This window comes from Capra hircus, chromosome 18, assembly GCF_001704415.2.
Source record: "Capra hircus breed San Clemente chromosome 18, ASM170441v1, whole genome shotgun sequence".
In the NCBI taxonomy this organism is placed as follows: Eukaryota; Metazoa; Chordata; class Mammalia; order Artiodactyla; family Bovidae; genus Capra; species Capra hircus.
Window position 1 is genome coordinate 35550455 of NC_030825.1, and position 17089 is coordinate 35567543.

Consider the following 17089-nt stretch of genomic DNA (forward strand, 5'->3'; position numbering starts at 1 on the left):
TGTATCCAGGAACCAGTGACAACTCACACACTGTTATTTATTCTTCCCAACAAGCCTACAGATGGGTGCTGTCACTCCCATTCTCCCAGCCGAGCTGATCTTTGGAAAGGGGTAACTTTTAAAAAGTAAACAGAAGCATTCATTAAGGGGTGGAGCTGAAATTCAAGCCCATCTATCTTGCTTCACAGCCAGCGCTGTTTTCTCTGAACTTTGACATTTCCAGGATCTGGACTGTAAATATGCTAGATCCCTCTGGAAGCTATTAAAAAACGACAACAGGACCCAAAGGACTCGCTTATGCTAAGCCCCACTCACCCAACCAAGACTTAATTATAGTTTTGGCTCTCCAGTCAATCAGGCATCATCTGATCAGCACTAGTTAGATCTGCAGTCCCCATCCTTTTTTGGCACCCGGGACCGGTTTTGTGGAAGACCTCCCCCCCCAACCCCCCTGGGGAGGAAGGGAAGGAGACGGTTTCAGGATAATTGAAGTGCGTTACACTTATTGTGTACTTTATTTGTATTATTAGGACATCTGGTCCACCTCAGATCAGATCATCAGGCATTAGATCCCAGAGGCTGGGAACCTCTGAGTTAGGTAACCTGATAGACCCCCTGCCATCCCCTAGGAAAGTAATCTTGCAATACCAATTTCCTTGTTCCCACTCCCTTCTGCCTTTAAGTCTTTCATTTTGTACACCTCTTCAGAGCTCCTTTCTGTTAGACTGGATCGCCGCCCTATTTGAATCATTTTTGTTGTTGTTGTTCAAATAAAATCTTAAAAATTTTAGTATGCCTCAGTTTATCTTTTATCAAATGTACAATCAATATGTGGTCGTCTGGACAGACAACTAGGAGGTGGGGAGAAGTTGGCCTTCGTAGCTCCCCTGTAGGTTACCGGAAACGCATAGTGCGAACTGAACCCGGCTTTCTGGCTTTCCGCAGAGAGGGAGCCTGTGTGGCAGGGAGGTGGGGGGACCTGGCGTGCACCCAAGTGCGGCTGCAGTGACTTGCGTGTGCACGCGCCAGGGCGGGAAGCCTAGAGGCGCTGCACGTGGCCGGGGCGGCCGTTGCAGACTTGGCTCAGGGCCTGGCAGAGAGGTGCGCTGAATAGGGGGACCCGCGGGAAAGTGCTGCTGCTGGGTCTGCAGGGGCGATGCAGACCCTGAAACCGAAACCAAAGTCTCGCCCCTTCTGCTGCAGCGTAAAAGGCCACGTGAAGCTGCTGCGATTGGTGAGGGCGGGGCCGGGGGACTGGGGGGCGGAGTCCCAGCGCACTTCGCTGCTGGGAGATAAAGCCGCCAAGTAAGAAGGTTATGCTCCCTTCTCTCCTCTTTTTCAGCTTTGTTTCTATCAAGGCCTTCTTAAAGGGAAGGAATTTTGCCTTACACCCTGGGGTTAGAAGGAGAGAAAAAGGACAAGTGTTCTCTTCATCAGGAGCTTTCTGTACCCAGTAGTAGTAGCAAGGGTTAGTCACTCAGTCGTGTCCCGCTCTTTGAGACCCCATGGACTGTGGCCCTCCAGGCTCCTCGGCCCATGGGATTCTCCAGGCAAGCGTACTGGAAGTGAGTTGCCATGCCCTTCTCCAGAGGATCTTTCCTGGTAGCTCAGACGGTAAAGGATCTGCCTGCAGTGCAGAAGACCCGGGTTCGATCCCTGGGTCGGGAAGATCCCCTGGAGAAGGGCATGACTACCCACTCCAGTATACTTGCCTGGATAATCCCATGGACAGAGGAGTGTGGCAGGCTACAATCCATGGGGTCTCAAAGAGTCGAACACAACTAAGTAACTAACACTTCACAGACCCACTCATAAAGCAAGCTCTGCACACCTGCATGAATGGCCTACACTTGGACCCCCAAACCAAGTTACCCAGGTTACCATGTGAGGCTGCTACAGTTGTACCATTCAGTCGCCAACGAGGTTAAAACCAAAACCAAAAAAGTCCACTGAGGGGTTTCGGAGGATGCTGTGTTTACTTACTATAACTCACAAGTTTTCTGTTTTTGTTTTTCCCAAGCTTTATTGAGATATTTCATATAGGATAAAGCTTACTGATTTAAAGTGTGACACCATGGACTGTAGCCTACCAGGCTTCTCTGTCCATGGGATTTTCCAGGCAAGAGTGCTGTCGTGGGTTACCATTTCCTTCTCCAGAGGATCTTCCTGACCCAGGGATTGAACCCGGGTCTCCTGCATTGTAGGCAGATGCTTTACCATCTGAGCCACCAGGGAAGTCCCTGATTTAAAGGGTACAACTAAATGGCTTTAGTACACTCATAGGTGTGTAGTGATATTGTGTTTTTTTAATCAATTTTTTTAATTGAAGGATAATTGCTTTACATAATTTTGTTGTTTTCTGTCAAATCTCAACATGAATCAGTCATAGGTATACATATATCCTTCCTCCCTTTTGAACCTCCCTCTCATCTCCCTCCCTATCCCACCCCTCTAAAATAGATACAGAGCCCCTGTTTGAGTTTCCTAAGCCATACAGCAAATTCCCCTTGGCTATCTATTTTACATATGCTAATGTAAGTTTCCATGTTACTCTCTCCATACATCTCACCCTCTCCTCCCTTCTCCCCACGTCCATAAGTCTATTCCATATGTCTGTTTCTCCATTGCTGTCCTGTAAATAAATTCTTCAGAACCATTTTTCTAGATTCCGTATATATGTGTTAGAATACAATATTTATCTTTCTCTTTCTGACTTATTTCACTCTGTATAATAGGCTCTAGGTTCATCCACCTCATCAGAACTGACTCAAATGTGTTCCTTTTTATGGTTGAGTAATATTCCATTGTGCATATATACCACAACTTCTTTATCCATTCACCTATCAAAGGACATCTAGGTTGCTTCCATGTTCTAGCTATTGTAAATAGTGCTGCAATGAACAATGGGATACATGTGTCTTTTTCAATTTTGGTTTCCTCAGGATATATGAGTAGGAGTGGGATTGCTGGGTTATATGGTGGATTTATTCCTAGTTTTTTAAGGAATCTCCATACCATCTTCCATAGAGGCTGTATCAGTTTACATTCCCACCAACAGTGCAAGAGCATTCCCTTTTCTCCACACCCTCTCCAGCATTTATTGTTTGTAGACTTTTTGATGAGGGCCATTCTTACTGGTGTGAGGTGATATCTCATTGTAGTTTTGATTTGCATTTCTCTAATAATGTGCAATGTTGAGCATCTTTTCATGTGTTTGTTAGCCATCCGTATGTCTTCTTTGGAGAAATGTCTGTTTAGGTCTTTTCCCCACTTTTTGATCGGGTTGTTTTCTGGTATTGAGTTGTATGAGTTTCTGGTATTGCTTGTATATTTTGGAAATTAATCCTTTGTCATTTGTTTCATTTGCTATTATTTTCTCCCATTCTGAGGATTGTCTCTTCACCTTTCTCATAGTTTTCTTTGCTGTATAAAAGCTTTTAAGTTTATTCAGGTCCCACTTGTTTGCTTTTGTTTTTATTTCCATTAATCTAGGAGGTGGGTCATAGAGGCTCTTGCTTTAATTTATGTCATCGAGTGTTCTGCTTATGTTTTCCTCTAAGAGTTTTATAGTTTCTGGTCTTACATTTAGGTCTTTAATCCATTTTGAGTTTATCTTTGTGTATGGTGTTAGGAAGTGTTGTAATTTCATTCTTTTACATGTAGCTGTCCAGTTTTCCCAGCAACATTTATTGAAGAGGCTGTCTTTTCCCCATTGTATATTCTTGCCTCTTTTGTCAAAAATAAGGTACTCATAGGTGCATGGGTTTATTTCTGGGCTTTCTGTCTTGTTCCATCGGTCTATATTTCTGTTTTTGTGCCAGTACCATACTGTCTTGATGACTGTAGCTTTGTAGTATAATCTGAAGTTAGGAAGGTTGATTCCTCCAGCTCCATTCTTCTTTTTCAAGACTGCTTTGGCTATTTGGGGTCTTTTGTGTTTCCATATGAATTGTGAAATTTTTTGTTCTAGATCTGTGAAAAATGCCATTGGTAATTTGATAGGGATCTCATTGGATCTGTAGATTGTGTTTGGTAGTATAGGCATTTTCACAATATTGATTCCTCCTACCCAGGAACATGGAATATCTCTCCATCTGTTTGTGTCATCTTTGATTTCTTTCATTACTATCTTATAATTATCTGTGTAGAGTTCTTTTATCTCCTTAGGTAAGTTTATTCCTAGATATTTTATTCTTTTTGTTGCAATGGTGAATGGGATTGATTCCTTAATTTCTTTTTCAGATTTTTCATTGTTAGTATAAGAAATGCAAGTGATTTCTGTGTATTGATTTTGTATCCTGCAACTTTGCTAAATTCACTGATTAGCTCTAGTAATTTTCTGATACTATCTTTAGGGTTTTCTATGTATAGCATCATTCATCTACAAATAGTGAGAGCTTTACTTCTTCTTTTCTGATCTGGATTCCTTTTCTTTTTCTTCTCTGGTTGCTGTAGCTAGGACTTCCAGAACTATGTTGAATAATAGTGGTGAAAGTGGACACCCTTGTCTTGTTCATGATCTTAGGGGGAATGCTTTCAGTTTTTCATCAATGAGTATAGTGTTTGCTGTAGGCTTATCATATATGGCCTTTACTATGTTGAGGTAGGTTCCTTCTGTGCCCATTTTTTTAAGAGTTTTCATCATAAATGGGTGCTGAATTTTGTCAAAGGCTTTTTCTGCATCTATTGAGATTATCATATGGTTTTTATCTTTCAATTTGTTAATATGGTGTATCACATTGATTGATTTGCGTATATTGAAGAATCCTTACATTCCTGGAATAAACTCAACTTGATCATGGTGTATTAGCTTTCTGATGTGCTGCTGAATTCTGTTTGCTAAAATTTTGTTGAGAATTTTTGCATCTATGTTCATCAGTGATATTGGTCTGTAGTTTTCTTTTTTTGTGTCGTCCATCTGGTTTTGGTATCAGGGTGATAGTGGCCTCATAGAATGAGTTTGGAAGTATTCCTTCCTCTGCAATTTTTTGGAAGAGTTTTAGAAGGATAGGCATTAGCTCTTCTCTAAATGTTTGATAGAATTCTCTGTGAAGCCATCTGGACTGGGCTTTTGTTTTTTGGGAGATTTTTGATCACAGCTTCAATTTCAGTGCTTGTAATTGGGTTGTTCATAAGTTCTATTTCTTCCTGGTTCAGTCTTGGAAGATTGACCTTTTCTAAGAATCTGTCCATTTCTTCCAGGTTATCCATTTTATTGCCATATAATTGTTCATAATAGTCTCTTATAATCCTTTGTATTTCTGCATTGCCTATTGTAACCTCCCCTTTTTCATTTCTAATTTTGTTGATTTGATTCTTCTCTCTTTTTTTCTTGATGGGTCTGGTCAAAGGTTTGTCAATTTTGTTTATCTTCTTAAAGAACCAGCTTTTAGCTTTATTAATCTTTACTATTGTTTCTTTCACTTTTTTCATATATTTCTGCTCTGATCTTTATGATTTCTTTCCTTCTAATAATTTTGGGGGTTTTTTGTTCTTTTTCCAGTTGATTTAGGTGTAAAGTTAGGTTGCCTATTCAATGTTTTCCTTGTTTCTTGAGGTAGGATTGTATTGCTATAAACTTACCTCTTAGAACTGCTTTTACTGCATCCCATAGGCTTTGAGTTGTTGTATTTTCATTATAATTTGTTTCTAGAAATTTTTTTATTTCCCTTTTGATTTCTTCAGTAACCTGTTGGTTATTTAGAAACGTATTGTTTAATCTTCATGTGCGTGTGTTTTTTACAAAAAACACTCACAAGTTTTGATCTGAGTGAGCACAAGGCCGATAGAGCCCAGAGCAAGGACAGTGGAACTGTGCATTTCTGGGGGTGTCAGACCTGCCAAGAGATTGCAGCCAGTTCTGGAAAGAGGTTTAGGAGAGAATGAACTGTCATTTGGAGGATGGTGATCTGGCTAGTTAGAGAAGTGGAAACTATCATAGGAGACTATGTTGAAGAATTTTAAAAAAAGGGGAAGGAAAAAAATAATTCTTAAATTTTAAAGAGGTGACCTATAAGAAGAGGGGATAGAAAGTTAAAACTTACAAGGAAACAGCTCCGCTTAATAAGAGAAAGAGTTTTCTATTGGGAAAGTGGCAAAATAAGTGGCCACTTGGGAAGGCAGTACATTCCCAGACAGAAGAGGTACCAGGTGCAGGCAAGTACCTGGTGAGCATGTTGTAATGGCAGCTCAAACTCCAGGTGAGTGGGCAGGACAAACTGCACACAAGGCCCTTCTGCACCAAAGTCTTTGATTCCGAAAAATATAACATACTGCAAGTCAGAAGGCCTGAGGGAAGTTTAGAAAACTACTCGAGTTCAATGGGCTTCCCTGGTGGCTCAGAATCCCTCGTAAAGAATCCGCCTGAATCCACCTGTAGTGCAGGAGACCTGGGTTTGATCCCTGAGTCAGGAAGATCCCCTGGTAAAGGAAATGGCAACCCACTCCAGTATTCTTGCCTGGGGAATTCCACGGACAGAGGAACCTGGCTACAATCCACAGGGTCGAAAAGAGTCAGACATGACTGGGTGACTAACACACTTTGACTTCAAAGAACAGAGAAATTCCCTTGGGTTGGGAGTAAATAATCAGGAAAGAAAGAAGGTCTGGGGTTCTGAAAGCTCTGGAACACTGGAAGAGAAACAGGATTTTGTGAGAAAGTTTTGATTTTTGACATACGAATTTCCTCCACAAACATTTTAAATATTTACTGTCTTCCCAGCCCTGAGTTAGGACTTGAAACAACAGACATCCAAGACAAAAGTCCCTGACTCATGGGGTTCTTCAGTTTAGACAGAGTCAGACACATAAGCAGATAGTTTTGGTGTTTGATAAGTGAAGTTAGGGCACAGAATGAGGCATTTAAACAAGGAGGTATCAGGAAGCTTCCTAGGCGGACACAGGTAGGGTTTAAGGGACAGTCACCTGAGTAAAGGCTTGGAGGCAAAAAAAAAAAAAAAAAGCATGATTTATAAGAAACCATAACAAGTTGAGTGCTGCCTTATTTTTTTCCATTCAACAAATATTTATTGAAAGCTGCTATGTGCCAGGCACTGTTTCTGGCTCTTGGGAAGTATCAGGGAACAAAGCAAAGATCCTTGTACTCACAGAGTTTATGTATTGGGGTGGGAGGGAGGAAAAAAAAACAACAAACAGAAAAAATAAATAAATGGTGTAGTATTCTAGAAGGGGGTAGGTGCTATGGAACAAGAGAAACTAAAGCCATGTAAGAGTATCAGAGAAGGAAGCGTTGGAGAGGATGGTTGCAGGTTGCAAGACTAGAATGGTCAGATTAGGCCCTGTTGAGATGACTTCTGAGCGAAGCGTTAAGTGAGATGAGAGAGTTAACTATGAATACATTGGGTTACCCAAAAAGATTGCTCAGTTTTTTCCATAAGATGTTATAGAAAACCCCAAACAAACTTTTTGGCCAACCCAAGATGAAGGAAGACGTGTTTTAGGCAAAGAAACACCCAGTACAATGGCCCTACGGCAGGAATGTACCTGAAGCATTCAAGCAGAAGTGAGAAAACCAGTACAGCGGGGCTGGAGTGACATGGGGACAGTGGGAGATGAAGGTTTTGAATAAAGGTTTATATGATGTGACTAACATTTTAAAAAGTGCACCAGCTGCTATGGTGACAGTAGACTGGGGGCTGGGGGTTTGGGGAACAGGAGGATTCTGCAGGGTAAAAAAAAAAGATGATCAGTTAGAGCTATTGCAGTAATCTGGGCAAGAGATGACTGTGGTTCAGACCAGGCCTCTAGCAGAGTAGGTTATAAGAAATGGTCACATTTGGGATCTATGTTGAAAGGAGCCCCAACAAGATTTGCTGATAAACCAGGTATGGTGTGAAAAAGAGAGAGGAGTCTGAGATCCTGCCAAAGTTTTTGGCCTAAGCAGCTGGAAGAATGGAACTGCCATCCACTGAAAGCCTGTGGGTAAAGCAGATGTAGCCAGAGAAACAGAAGTTCAATTTTGGATTTCATTGTTAGCGATGTCTATTAGACATTCAAGTGGCCATACTGAATAGGCATTTGGAATATACAAGACTGGATTGTAGGAGAGATTGGCACTGCCGAAATGTGTGTTAAGTCCCTTCAGTCATGTCCGACTCTGTGTAACCCTATGGACTGTAGCCCGCCAGGCTCCTCTGTCCATGGGATTCTCCAGGCACAAATATTAGAGTGGGTAGCCGTGTTTTCCTCCATGGGATCTTCCTGACTCAGGGATCGAACCCAAGTCTCCTGCAACTCCTGCATTGCAGGCATATTCTTTATCACTGAGCCACCAGGAAGCCACTGCAGAAATAGAGGTATTTAAAGTCACAAGACTGATGAGATCATCAAGAGGTGATTGTACATAGAGTGGAGAAGAGGACCATGGATTGAGCCCTGGAACACTTCAACATTAAGAGGTTGGGGAGAGGAGGAATAACCAGCAAAGAAGAATGAAAGTGAAAGTCACTGAATCATGTCCGATTCTTTGTGACCCCATGGACTGTAGCCTGCCAGGCTCCTCTGTCCATAGATCTCTCCAGACCAGAATACTGGAGTGGGAAGCCATTCCCTTCTCCAGGGGATTTTCCCAACCCAGGGATTGAACCCAGTTCTCCTACATTGCAGGGCAGATTCTTTTCTGTCTGAGCCACCAAAGAAAACCAAAGAAGAATGAGAGAGACAGCAATTAGGGAAGTGAGAGGAACCAAGAGTACAGTGTCCTAGAAGCCAAATGAAGGAAGTTCTCAAGAGAATGAACAACTATGACAAATACTGATGACAGTTCAAATAAGATGAGGACTGAAAATTGAACACTGGAATTACCCTGTAGATAAACTGTCAACAGCTCTTTGCTAAAGTAGACAGGAGCTGAGTCATGGAAGATTCGAACACCATGGTGAAGGGAGGCTCTATTCTGAAAACCATGGGGAGCCACGGAAGGATTTTAAATAGGTGGAGTGTTGCACAGATCTTCATTTTAGAAATTTCACTGTGGGACCTTTGTCATGTCAGTTCAAGGAAAAGATACTGAAGAGCAATAATTGGAGTGACTAAGTGGATTCCCAAAATGTTTAGGCATCAAGTCAGCAGGACCTGATGACTGGTCTGTTGTGGGGAGTAAGTTGGAGCAGTGATCTTAGGTTTCCAGGGCAGGTGAAAAGTTAGATGGTCGTTATCACCAATTAAGATAGTGAATACAGGAGCAAGGGACAAGGTGACATCAGTTTTGCCCACGGTGAATTGAAGATTCCTGTTGGTTATTCTGGTGTTCTAAATGGCTGTTTATGTGTGAGATGTTGAAGATACACCTGGGATAGAGACTCAGATTTATTGAGCAGGTTGTGAATAGAATCTAAACAAATGTCAGTATTTTAAAGTGATGTGTAAAAGGAAAGCCCGCCAAGGCAGAATAGTTTCAGGGGAATAAGAACTCAAAGAGGTGACAGGGGAGTCAAGGAGTAGAAAAGTAGGAAAAAGCCAATAGCAAGTAAGTCATGGGGGTCCAGTAGCATAAGGATTGAAAAATGTTTGTTAAATTCAGTAATTTTGAAATCAGTGATGATCTTGGCAAAAGCAGTCTACATGGATGAAATGTTTGAGATATTAGTGAAATGTTGAAAAATTAACTGAAAATGAAGGCCAGGAGACAGGAAAATTATAATAGCTCTAAGTATGGATTGAGGGAGAACCCCGGGTGACTGAAATCACAGGAAATGTGCCCAATTCCGAGGTTACAGATGATGGGGACCGAAAAAGTGACCCTTGATTTCATAACCCATGAACTCAAGACTTTATCTGGTTCAGTAGAGTAAATGAAGTGATTTGAGATATGTTGCTGATAGTAATTATATTAATTATAAAGAACACGTTATTTAGTAACAAGTTATATTTACTGTAAAAGAAACTGACCCATTTAGAAGTTTCAAAGTAAGCTACTTTTACACTAATAAAGTAACTGATAGAATTATGAATAAGTAGCCTAGATAGATCCGAGGTTAAAAAGAGAATGTGGATGCTGACAGACTGATCATAAGTCTAGTCAGCAAAGACTCCTGCCAAAACCATTTTCCAAGTACACAAAGACTTGGATAAAGCTGTATCTCCCATAAGAACATCACATCAACAAACTCTCAGGGACCTACCAGCTTATTTTTTCCTTTAAGTCACTTATCATTTCTCTTTTCTATATCTTCATTTGGAAATGAGGAGATTAGATTAGATTAATTATCTGGTTTTTTTTTTCACTTACGTTTTTGTTCATTCTGATTGCATTATGTTTAGATAAGAGAAAATATGTTAAAAAGTGATGTATCAGAATTGTTTTTTTTTTCTTTTCTTCTCCACAGGGTTCTTCAGAGAATTGTTTTTCTCTGACACTTTGTTTTAAACTTTCCTTCCCAGTATGTTTCTTTTAAAAAATAATTTTTATTTATTTTTGACTGTGCTGGGTCTTCGTTGCCACATGAGTTTTCTCTAGTTTCAGCAAGCAGGGGCTCCTCTCTAGTTGCAGTGCACGAGCTTCTCATTGTGGCGCTTCTCCTGTTCCAGGGCACGGGCTCTAGAGCTCGTGGGCTTCCGAAGTTATAAAACATGGGCTCAGTAGTTGTGGCTCCCGGGCTCTAGGCTTAGCTGCTCCGTAGCATGTGGGATCCTCCCAGACCAGGGATCGAACCTGTGTCTTCTGCATGGGTAGATGGATTTCTCACCACTTAGCCACCAGAGAAGCACCCCCAATGCTTTTCATTGCAACATTCTAAGTTTAAAATTGACAGTAGATTCCAGATTTTTGTTACAAGTTAAGGAGTGATGAGGAGGATAAGGAATTATAACAGCCAGTACACAGGCTTTTTTTGAGAAGCATTATAGGGAGAAGTAGAAAATGGGAATTTCTGTGGGAAGCAGATGAAAGGAAGGGTTGTGTATGTTTTAAGAGAAGATAACTTAGAGACTTCCCTGGTAGTCCAGTGGCTAAGGCTCCATGCTCCTAATGCAGGTGACCTGGGTTCAATCCCTGGTCAGGGAACTAGATCCCACATGCAGCAAGTAAGACTCAGCACAGCCAAATAAATAAATAAATATTGTTTAAAAAGAGAGAGAGAAGATAACTTAGATATGTTGCTAAGATGATGAGGAAAGGAGCTAGGGCAGGAGGAGAGAGTGAAGGTGTGAGAGGGAAACGGAGCTATTTAGTGGGAAAAGATCAAGGGCATGGATGTGGGAAGGGATGGCTTAGGTATACAAGTGGAGAACTTAATTAAACAAAACAGGAAGGGACACCTAGTTCTCTAAAATGAGAAGAGAAGTCGACATCCATGCATTTTAGTCTGCCTCTTTCAGATGTGTGTGTGTGTATAAAGAAGAAACCCGTTTATTTTGTCATTTTAGAATCGATCATTTTTACAGCTTAACCTTGTTCAATCATCACTGAAGAGGTTGTGTTTGTTTTTTTTTCCCCTCTAGGCACTAGCTGTGACATCTATGACCTTTTTCATCCTAGCACAAGCGCCAGAGCCGTACATTGTCGTCACTGGATTTGAAGTCACTTCTACTTTCTTTTTCATACTTTTATATATACTCAGACTTGATCGATTAATTAGGTGTTTATTTTGGCCTTTACTTGTAAGTGTTCAGTTTCATTGTTAACTACTTTTTCCTGCCATAGAGAAACATTTTAATAAACTCTGTTGTTTAGTTTTTGTAAACCTTTAAGGAATCTCTAACAGGCTTAGGAAGGAGGAACGCTATCCACTGCTAATGTGCTCTGGGGAGATCCTCAAGGAACCGGAGCAACCGTTGAGCATGGATTCTCCTCGGAGCTCCATCTATCGGTAGATAACGGCTGATGCTTCTGTTAGGGAAATTCACTTAGGGGTAGATCATCAAAAAAAGATCATGGTCAAAATCATAGAACATTCTTAATCTTTACCTCCCTTTGACGTTCATGTTGATATGACCTCAAAATTAGGGAACAGAGATAGAGACAGATACACAAGTATCTACATCTTACATACCCCTGATCACTAAATGGAAAATCAAAATAATTTAGAGGCTGAATAAAGCACAATGTTATCTTACTTTAAAATGTCTGTCATCATTGATGCTAAATAATTTTTAACTCATCTTGTAGAACCGTTTTCAGTAGCATAGGGACTTTACCTGTCATACTCACAGCTTTAGGAATAGCTGCCCAGTGGAGTGCCAAATGGTCCAGAAATTCTTGAAATAGGCAAACTGAAGATATTAGCTAAGATTCTTGGCCTGTCAGCCTGGACCATAAGCTGGTTCTAGGAAAACCGGAGCAACTTCACTGCTCCTCTTTCAAGTCTTAGCCCCAGAATCCTGTGTCCTTAGGTCTCCTTTCTGAGACCCCTGCTGGCTTTCCACCCTTTGGCTGGACTGGGAGCTGCACTGGTCTCATCCTTTTGGGTTCCAGAGCACTTGTATCCAAGCTGATAACCCTATATTAGGGGACTTGCCTGGTGGCTCAGCAGGTAAAGAATCCTCCTGCAATGCAGGTGACCCAAGAGCCTCGGCTTCAATCCCTGGGTCAGAGGAAGATCCCCTGGAGTAGGAAATGGCAACCCGCTCCAGTATTCTTGCCTGGAAAATCCCATGGACAGAGGAGCCTGGCGGGCTACAGTCCATGGGTCGCAGGGAGCTGGACACTGAGCAACTAACACTTCATTTCAACCCGTATCAAGGAGAGAGGACTCTAGAGCTGTTCTCAAACCATAAACATGCCTTAAGGTGGCGCCTTCTGGAACCACTTTTGAAGGCCAATGATGAGCATTTCAGGCTAGTCACAAGCTGAGAACATCCCCAAAGTGGAGAGCTGGGGGAAGGATAGGATCTCTGTGGCGTCTCTCCAAACTCCTCCCTGTGCTCCACTGTGGAGCTGGACCTGACTGCAGTAAGGTCTGGACAGGAGATGACAAAGCCTTCCTTAGGTGGCCCTGTAACATCATTTAGTGGCAGAAAGGACTCAGCTAAATTATCCCAAAGAGATGAAGAACATGGTTCACATCCTGTTCATCTTATACCCTAAAAGTTATATAGTGCTCTTCACACTCTGCTTTCCCAAGGTTAATAAAACTAGCACATTTTAGCATTTATTTTTTTCCCAAAACTGTAATAATTCTCTGGAGCTTCTTACATGTCCCAGTAATAAACTTGGAAAATAAATTTCACAGAATACATGGAGAGGGAGCGTGGCCTACGTGCAGCATACTGAAAACTAGTCTCCAAATCTCTGAGGCTCAGCCTGGGCTGATACTGTACTCTGAGAAATGATGCTATCTGGCCAACTCAGTTATCACTCCATCATGAAACCCAGACTCCTCTCTGCTCTTGAGCCCATGAAAGCATTTATTCAGCAAATGTTAAGTATCTGCTAATCCCAGGTTCTATACTAGGCTCTTTGAGAAAACAAAACACAAGTCTTACACCTGACAGGCTTTCCATATAGCCAGGAAGCAAGATTGATGAGCAATTCAGTATAATATTAATAGGTGCTCCCTGGATGGTATGGAGGTTCCCAGGAGGAGAAGGAAACCAAATCATAATAGGCTTGCCTGAGGAAAACTACGCCTGAGTTGAGGGCTGGAGGATGAAAAGTAGTCAGCTGACTGATAACAGGGCTGAGCATTCTCCCAGTACAGGGAGCAACGTGTGTGTGAGGTTCTAGGTGGAGAAAAAGCTGGGCCCTCGAGGACCTGCAGGAGTTCTGAGTGGCCGCGAAGCAGAGAGGAGGCAAGAGTAGAGATTTGAGAATGGGCTGCCGTCTATGGGGTCGCACAGAGTCAGACACAACAGAAGCGACTTAGCAGCAGCAGCAGGAGGTCAGAGCATGCTAGAATTCAAGTGCCGTGGGTTTTAACCCAAAAGCCACTGGAAGCTTTGGGAGATTTTTAAGTAGAGTGACACAATTAGCTTATATTTGAGGAGATCGCTGGTAGCAATGTCAATAATGTCTTGAAGAGGGACAAAACCAGAGGTGGGTCTCATAGACCCCTTAGAAGTCTGTTATCATAATTCAGACATGAAAACGAGAAAGGCCTAAATCAAGGTTAAAACTGTACCTGGAGAGAAAGAGTGTTGATGAAAACTGACAGGATTGGGCAACAGAAAAAAATCAAGGAGAGCTGCCATTTAAAGAACCGTCTTAAGAGGGTAACAAGACAGGAAGTTTAGGAGGAAGAATAGGTTTATTCGAGGGGAGAGGGGGATAATGAGTTCAGCTTGAGAAATAGAAGGTTTTAGTGCCTTATGGGACATTCAGATGGAAATGTTCAGGTCTGAGGCTTAGGAGAGAAGTTAGAGCTGCTACTTTGAGGGAGTTATCACCTCGTGATGGGAAAATGGCTCCGAGGGAGAGCAGAGCAAGATGAAGGCAAGACTGGGAAATATCAACATCTGCGTGAAAGGGAGGAGTGAGTAGGCAGAGGAGGACAGGAGAGGGCCCAAGGGAGACCCGTGTCCTAGAAGCTAAGAGAGGAGAGCATTTCAGAAAGAAAGGAGAGGTGACTAATGTTAAAAGTAAGGAGAGAAAGCCCAGAAAAAATTTATATATATATATTTTTTCACTGTATTAACAGAAGCCCCTGGTGTGGGCAAGTGACAATAAAGTGGTGGGAATAGTTAGACTGAGCAGGGGAGGAGACGGCTGTGGGCAGAGGGTCAGCACTGAGCTGAAGAAACCTCCCAGGGACCAAGGAGGGTAACGAACAGAGTGAGGTCCCTGCAGAGTGGCCGGCAGGAGCGAGGCCGGAGCACAGCTGGGGACAATGCCTGTACATAAGTGAAGGACACCAAGATGGCAGAAGATTCCAGTTAATCTACAGGGTTGGAGGAAGGGGGAAGGTAACCTGTCAATACTTCAGAAGATTCCAGTTAATCTACGAGGTTGGAGGAAGGGGGAAGGTAACCTGTCAATACTTCGGAAGATTCCAGTTAATCTACGAGGTTGGAGGAAGGGGGAAGGTAACCTGTCAATACTTCGGAAGATTCCAGTTAATCTACAGGGTTGGAGGAAGGGGGAAGGTAACCTGTCAATACTTCAGAAGATTCCAGTTAATCTACGAGGTTGGAGGAAGGGGGAAGGTAACCTGTCAATACTTCTATCAATGGCCACTGTCTTCACTGATTAGGAAAGGGCTTGGTCACCTGCACAGCAGATCTGTGGTGCATGTCATTGTCCCAGAGGTGTAGTACCTAACACAGTTCATAGAGCAGGTGTCCTCTGACTGTTCCTCTCAAGTGCTCCAGCGACAGAAAACACACACAGTGAGGCAACCCAGGTTTTTGTGGTGATATGTAAGAACAGGCTCAAAATTTCTAAGAAACCTCCATTTTTGTAATTAAATTTATAGTCTACTCCATGGCATACTGATGTTCGGTTTTTAATAGAAAAACAAGGCTTGAAACCACTATTAAGGATCACTGATATTCTGGGGCAGACACATCCTTCCCTCCCCCCGTCCCCCACCCCCAGCCATTATTCTCTGCCCTTCCTAGAACATCATCTTTATCTGAAGCCATTTATATACACTTACTCAAATTACTACCAGGAGACTGGCTATCTGTCTGAAGCAGAAGTGTGGTCTGTGCCTTGAAACAGCAAAATACCCAGCAGAGAGGAGCATTAACCCAGGACAGCTAGTCTCAATATGTCCTGCAGACGAGGACTTTTTTTCTGCCCAAGTGTATCATCTACTCTTGCCCTGTCCCCATTGATTCTCTTCCTGTTTTCTTTGTAATAACTACTTTTCTAAGTTACCAGGGTTTGGAAGATTTCTGTGTTAATAATTCCTTCCTGCTACAGTTATCTGCTAACATACATAAACTATTCCAGAATAAAGACAGCTTACCTTTTCCACAGTATACATCCATTCCAAATATAAGTTGCACCTCTTAAAGCCACAGTTCAGAAATGCTTCATTTCAAGAAATTATTACATGAATGAGCTACATCATCAGAAATGATTGCATAATTGGCCAGCTGTTACATACAGATGTGTGGGAGTTTTTCTTTCCCAAAATTAAGTTTATCCTGCTCAAAGTTTTATTAATTGCATTTGGAGTAACATTATAAAGTTGTTTTATGGTGTAGACCACTCCACACTTATTAAAACTGAGCATTCTGACTTCTACTTTAAACCTTCCACATAAGACATACCCAGTCCTAACCAGATGAGTTCTCTCTCCAACCACCTTTCAACAAAAAACAAATAAGCCCTAATAAGGAATTAATGATTGGTGTGTCATACATTAAGAGACCCATTAGACATCATTGTTGACCAAATACAATATACATGTCATTTTACAATAGCAGTTTGACTTCCTAAAACTAATTTATTTAAACTAAACAAATTTGTTTAAAAAAAAAATGGAACTTTCAAAATCTTTAGGGAGCAGATTCACTTTGTTGGTGATCTTCATGTAACACTGATCTTTCTATTCTGTGTTTTCAGGATATTATCAACTCAGTGGTAGCAGCAGTATTTATGATAGTTGTATCTGTGTTGGCACTGATTCCAGAAACCACAATATATACAGTCCTTGGAGGGGTAAGTGGAGGTTCTTTCCAGTTTCTCCCTTCAGGTTTGATCAGAATTCAAATTTACTTGAAAAATAGATAGAGGAACAGAAAACTAGATCGTTTTCATCCTTGAGGCTCCTATCCCAGTACACAGTACCTAGTGGCTTAATGTTTTTGTGCATGAACACATGCCCTGATTAATGTGAAGGAATATGATTTCACACTAAATTTGAAGTTAACTAAATAAAGAGGTTCCTCTGTATTTCTCACAGATATATAGGGTTCGACTAAACGGAGGACCTACAGTTTAGGAATAAGTTACAATACTAAGCTCTCAGAAACCTGATATCAAGCAAAAATAACAAATGGTGGATGAATTTCATAGCTATCCCTTTTCAAGAAAATGATACATCCCGCTTGTTAAGGAAAGACACACAGTTCTGAGCTCAGTTATTTCTTGTCCAGATCCTGCTACAGATGGAATAAACATATGTCATGTAAGGGAATGGGTGGTAGGAAGACTTGTAACAAAAGGATTATTTTGAACACTGCT

General features: G+C 41.7%; 1 protein-coding gene across 1 annotated transcript in view; it reads left to right on the forward strand.

The window, feature by feature from the left end:
* Nucleotides 1157-17089, forward strand: part of LOC102173772 (CKLF-like MARVEL transmembrane domain-containing protein 1) — a 31843-nt gene continuing 15910 nt past the window's right edge. Inside the window, exons 1-2 of the mRNA XM_005692442.2 lie at nucleotides 1157-1234; nucleotides 16469-16564. Of these exons, the coding sequence (XP_005692499.2) occupies nucleotides 1157-1234; nucleotides 16469-16564 (174 nt within the window). The remainder of the gene's footprint in view (nucleotides 1235-16468; nucleotides 16565-17089) is intronic.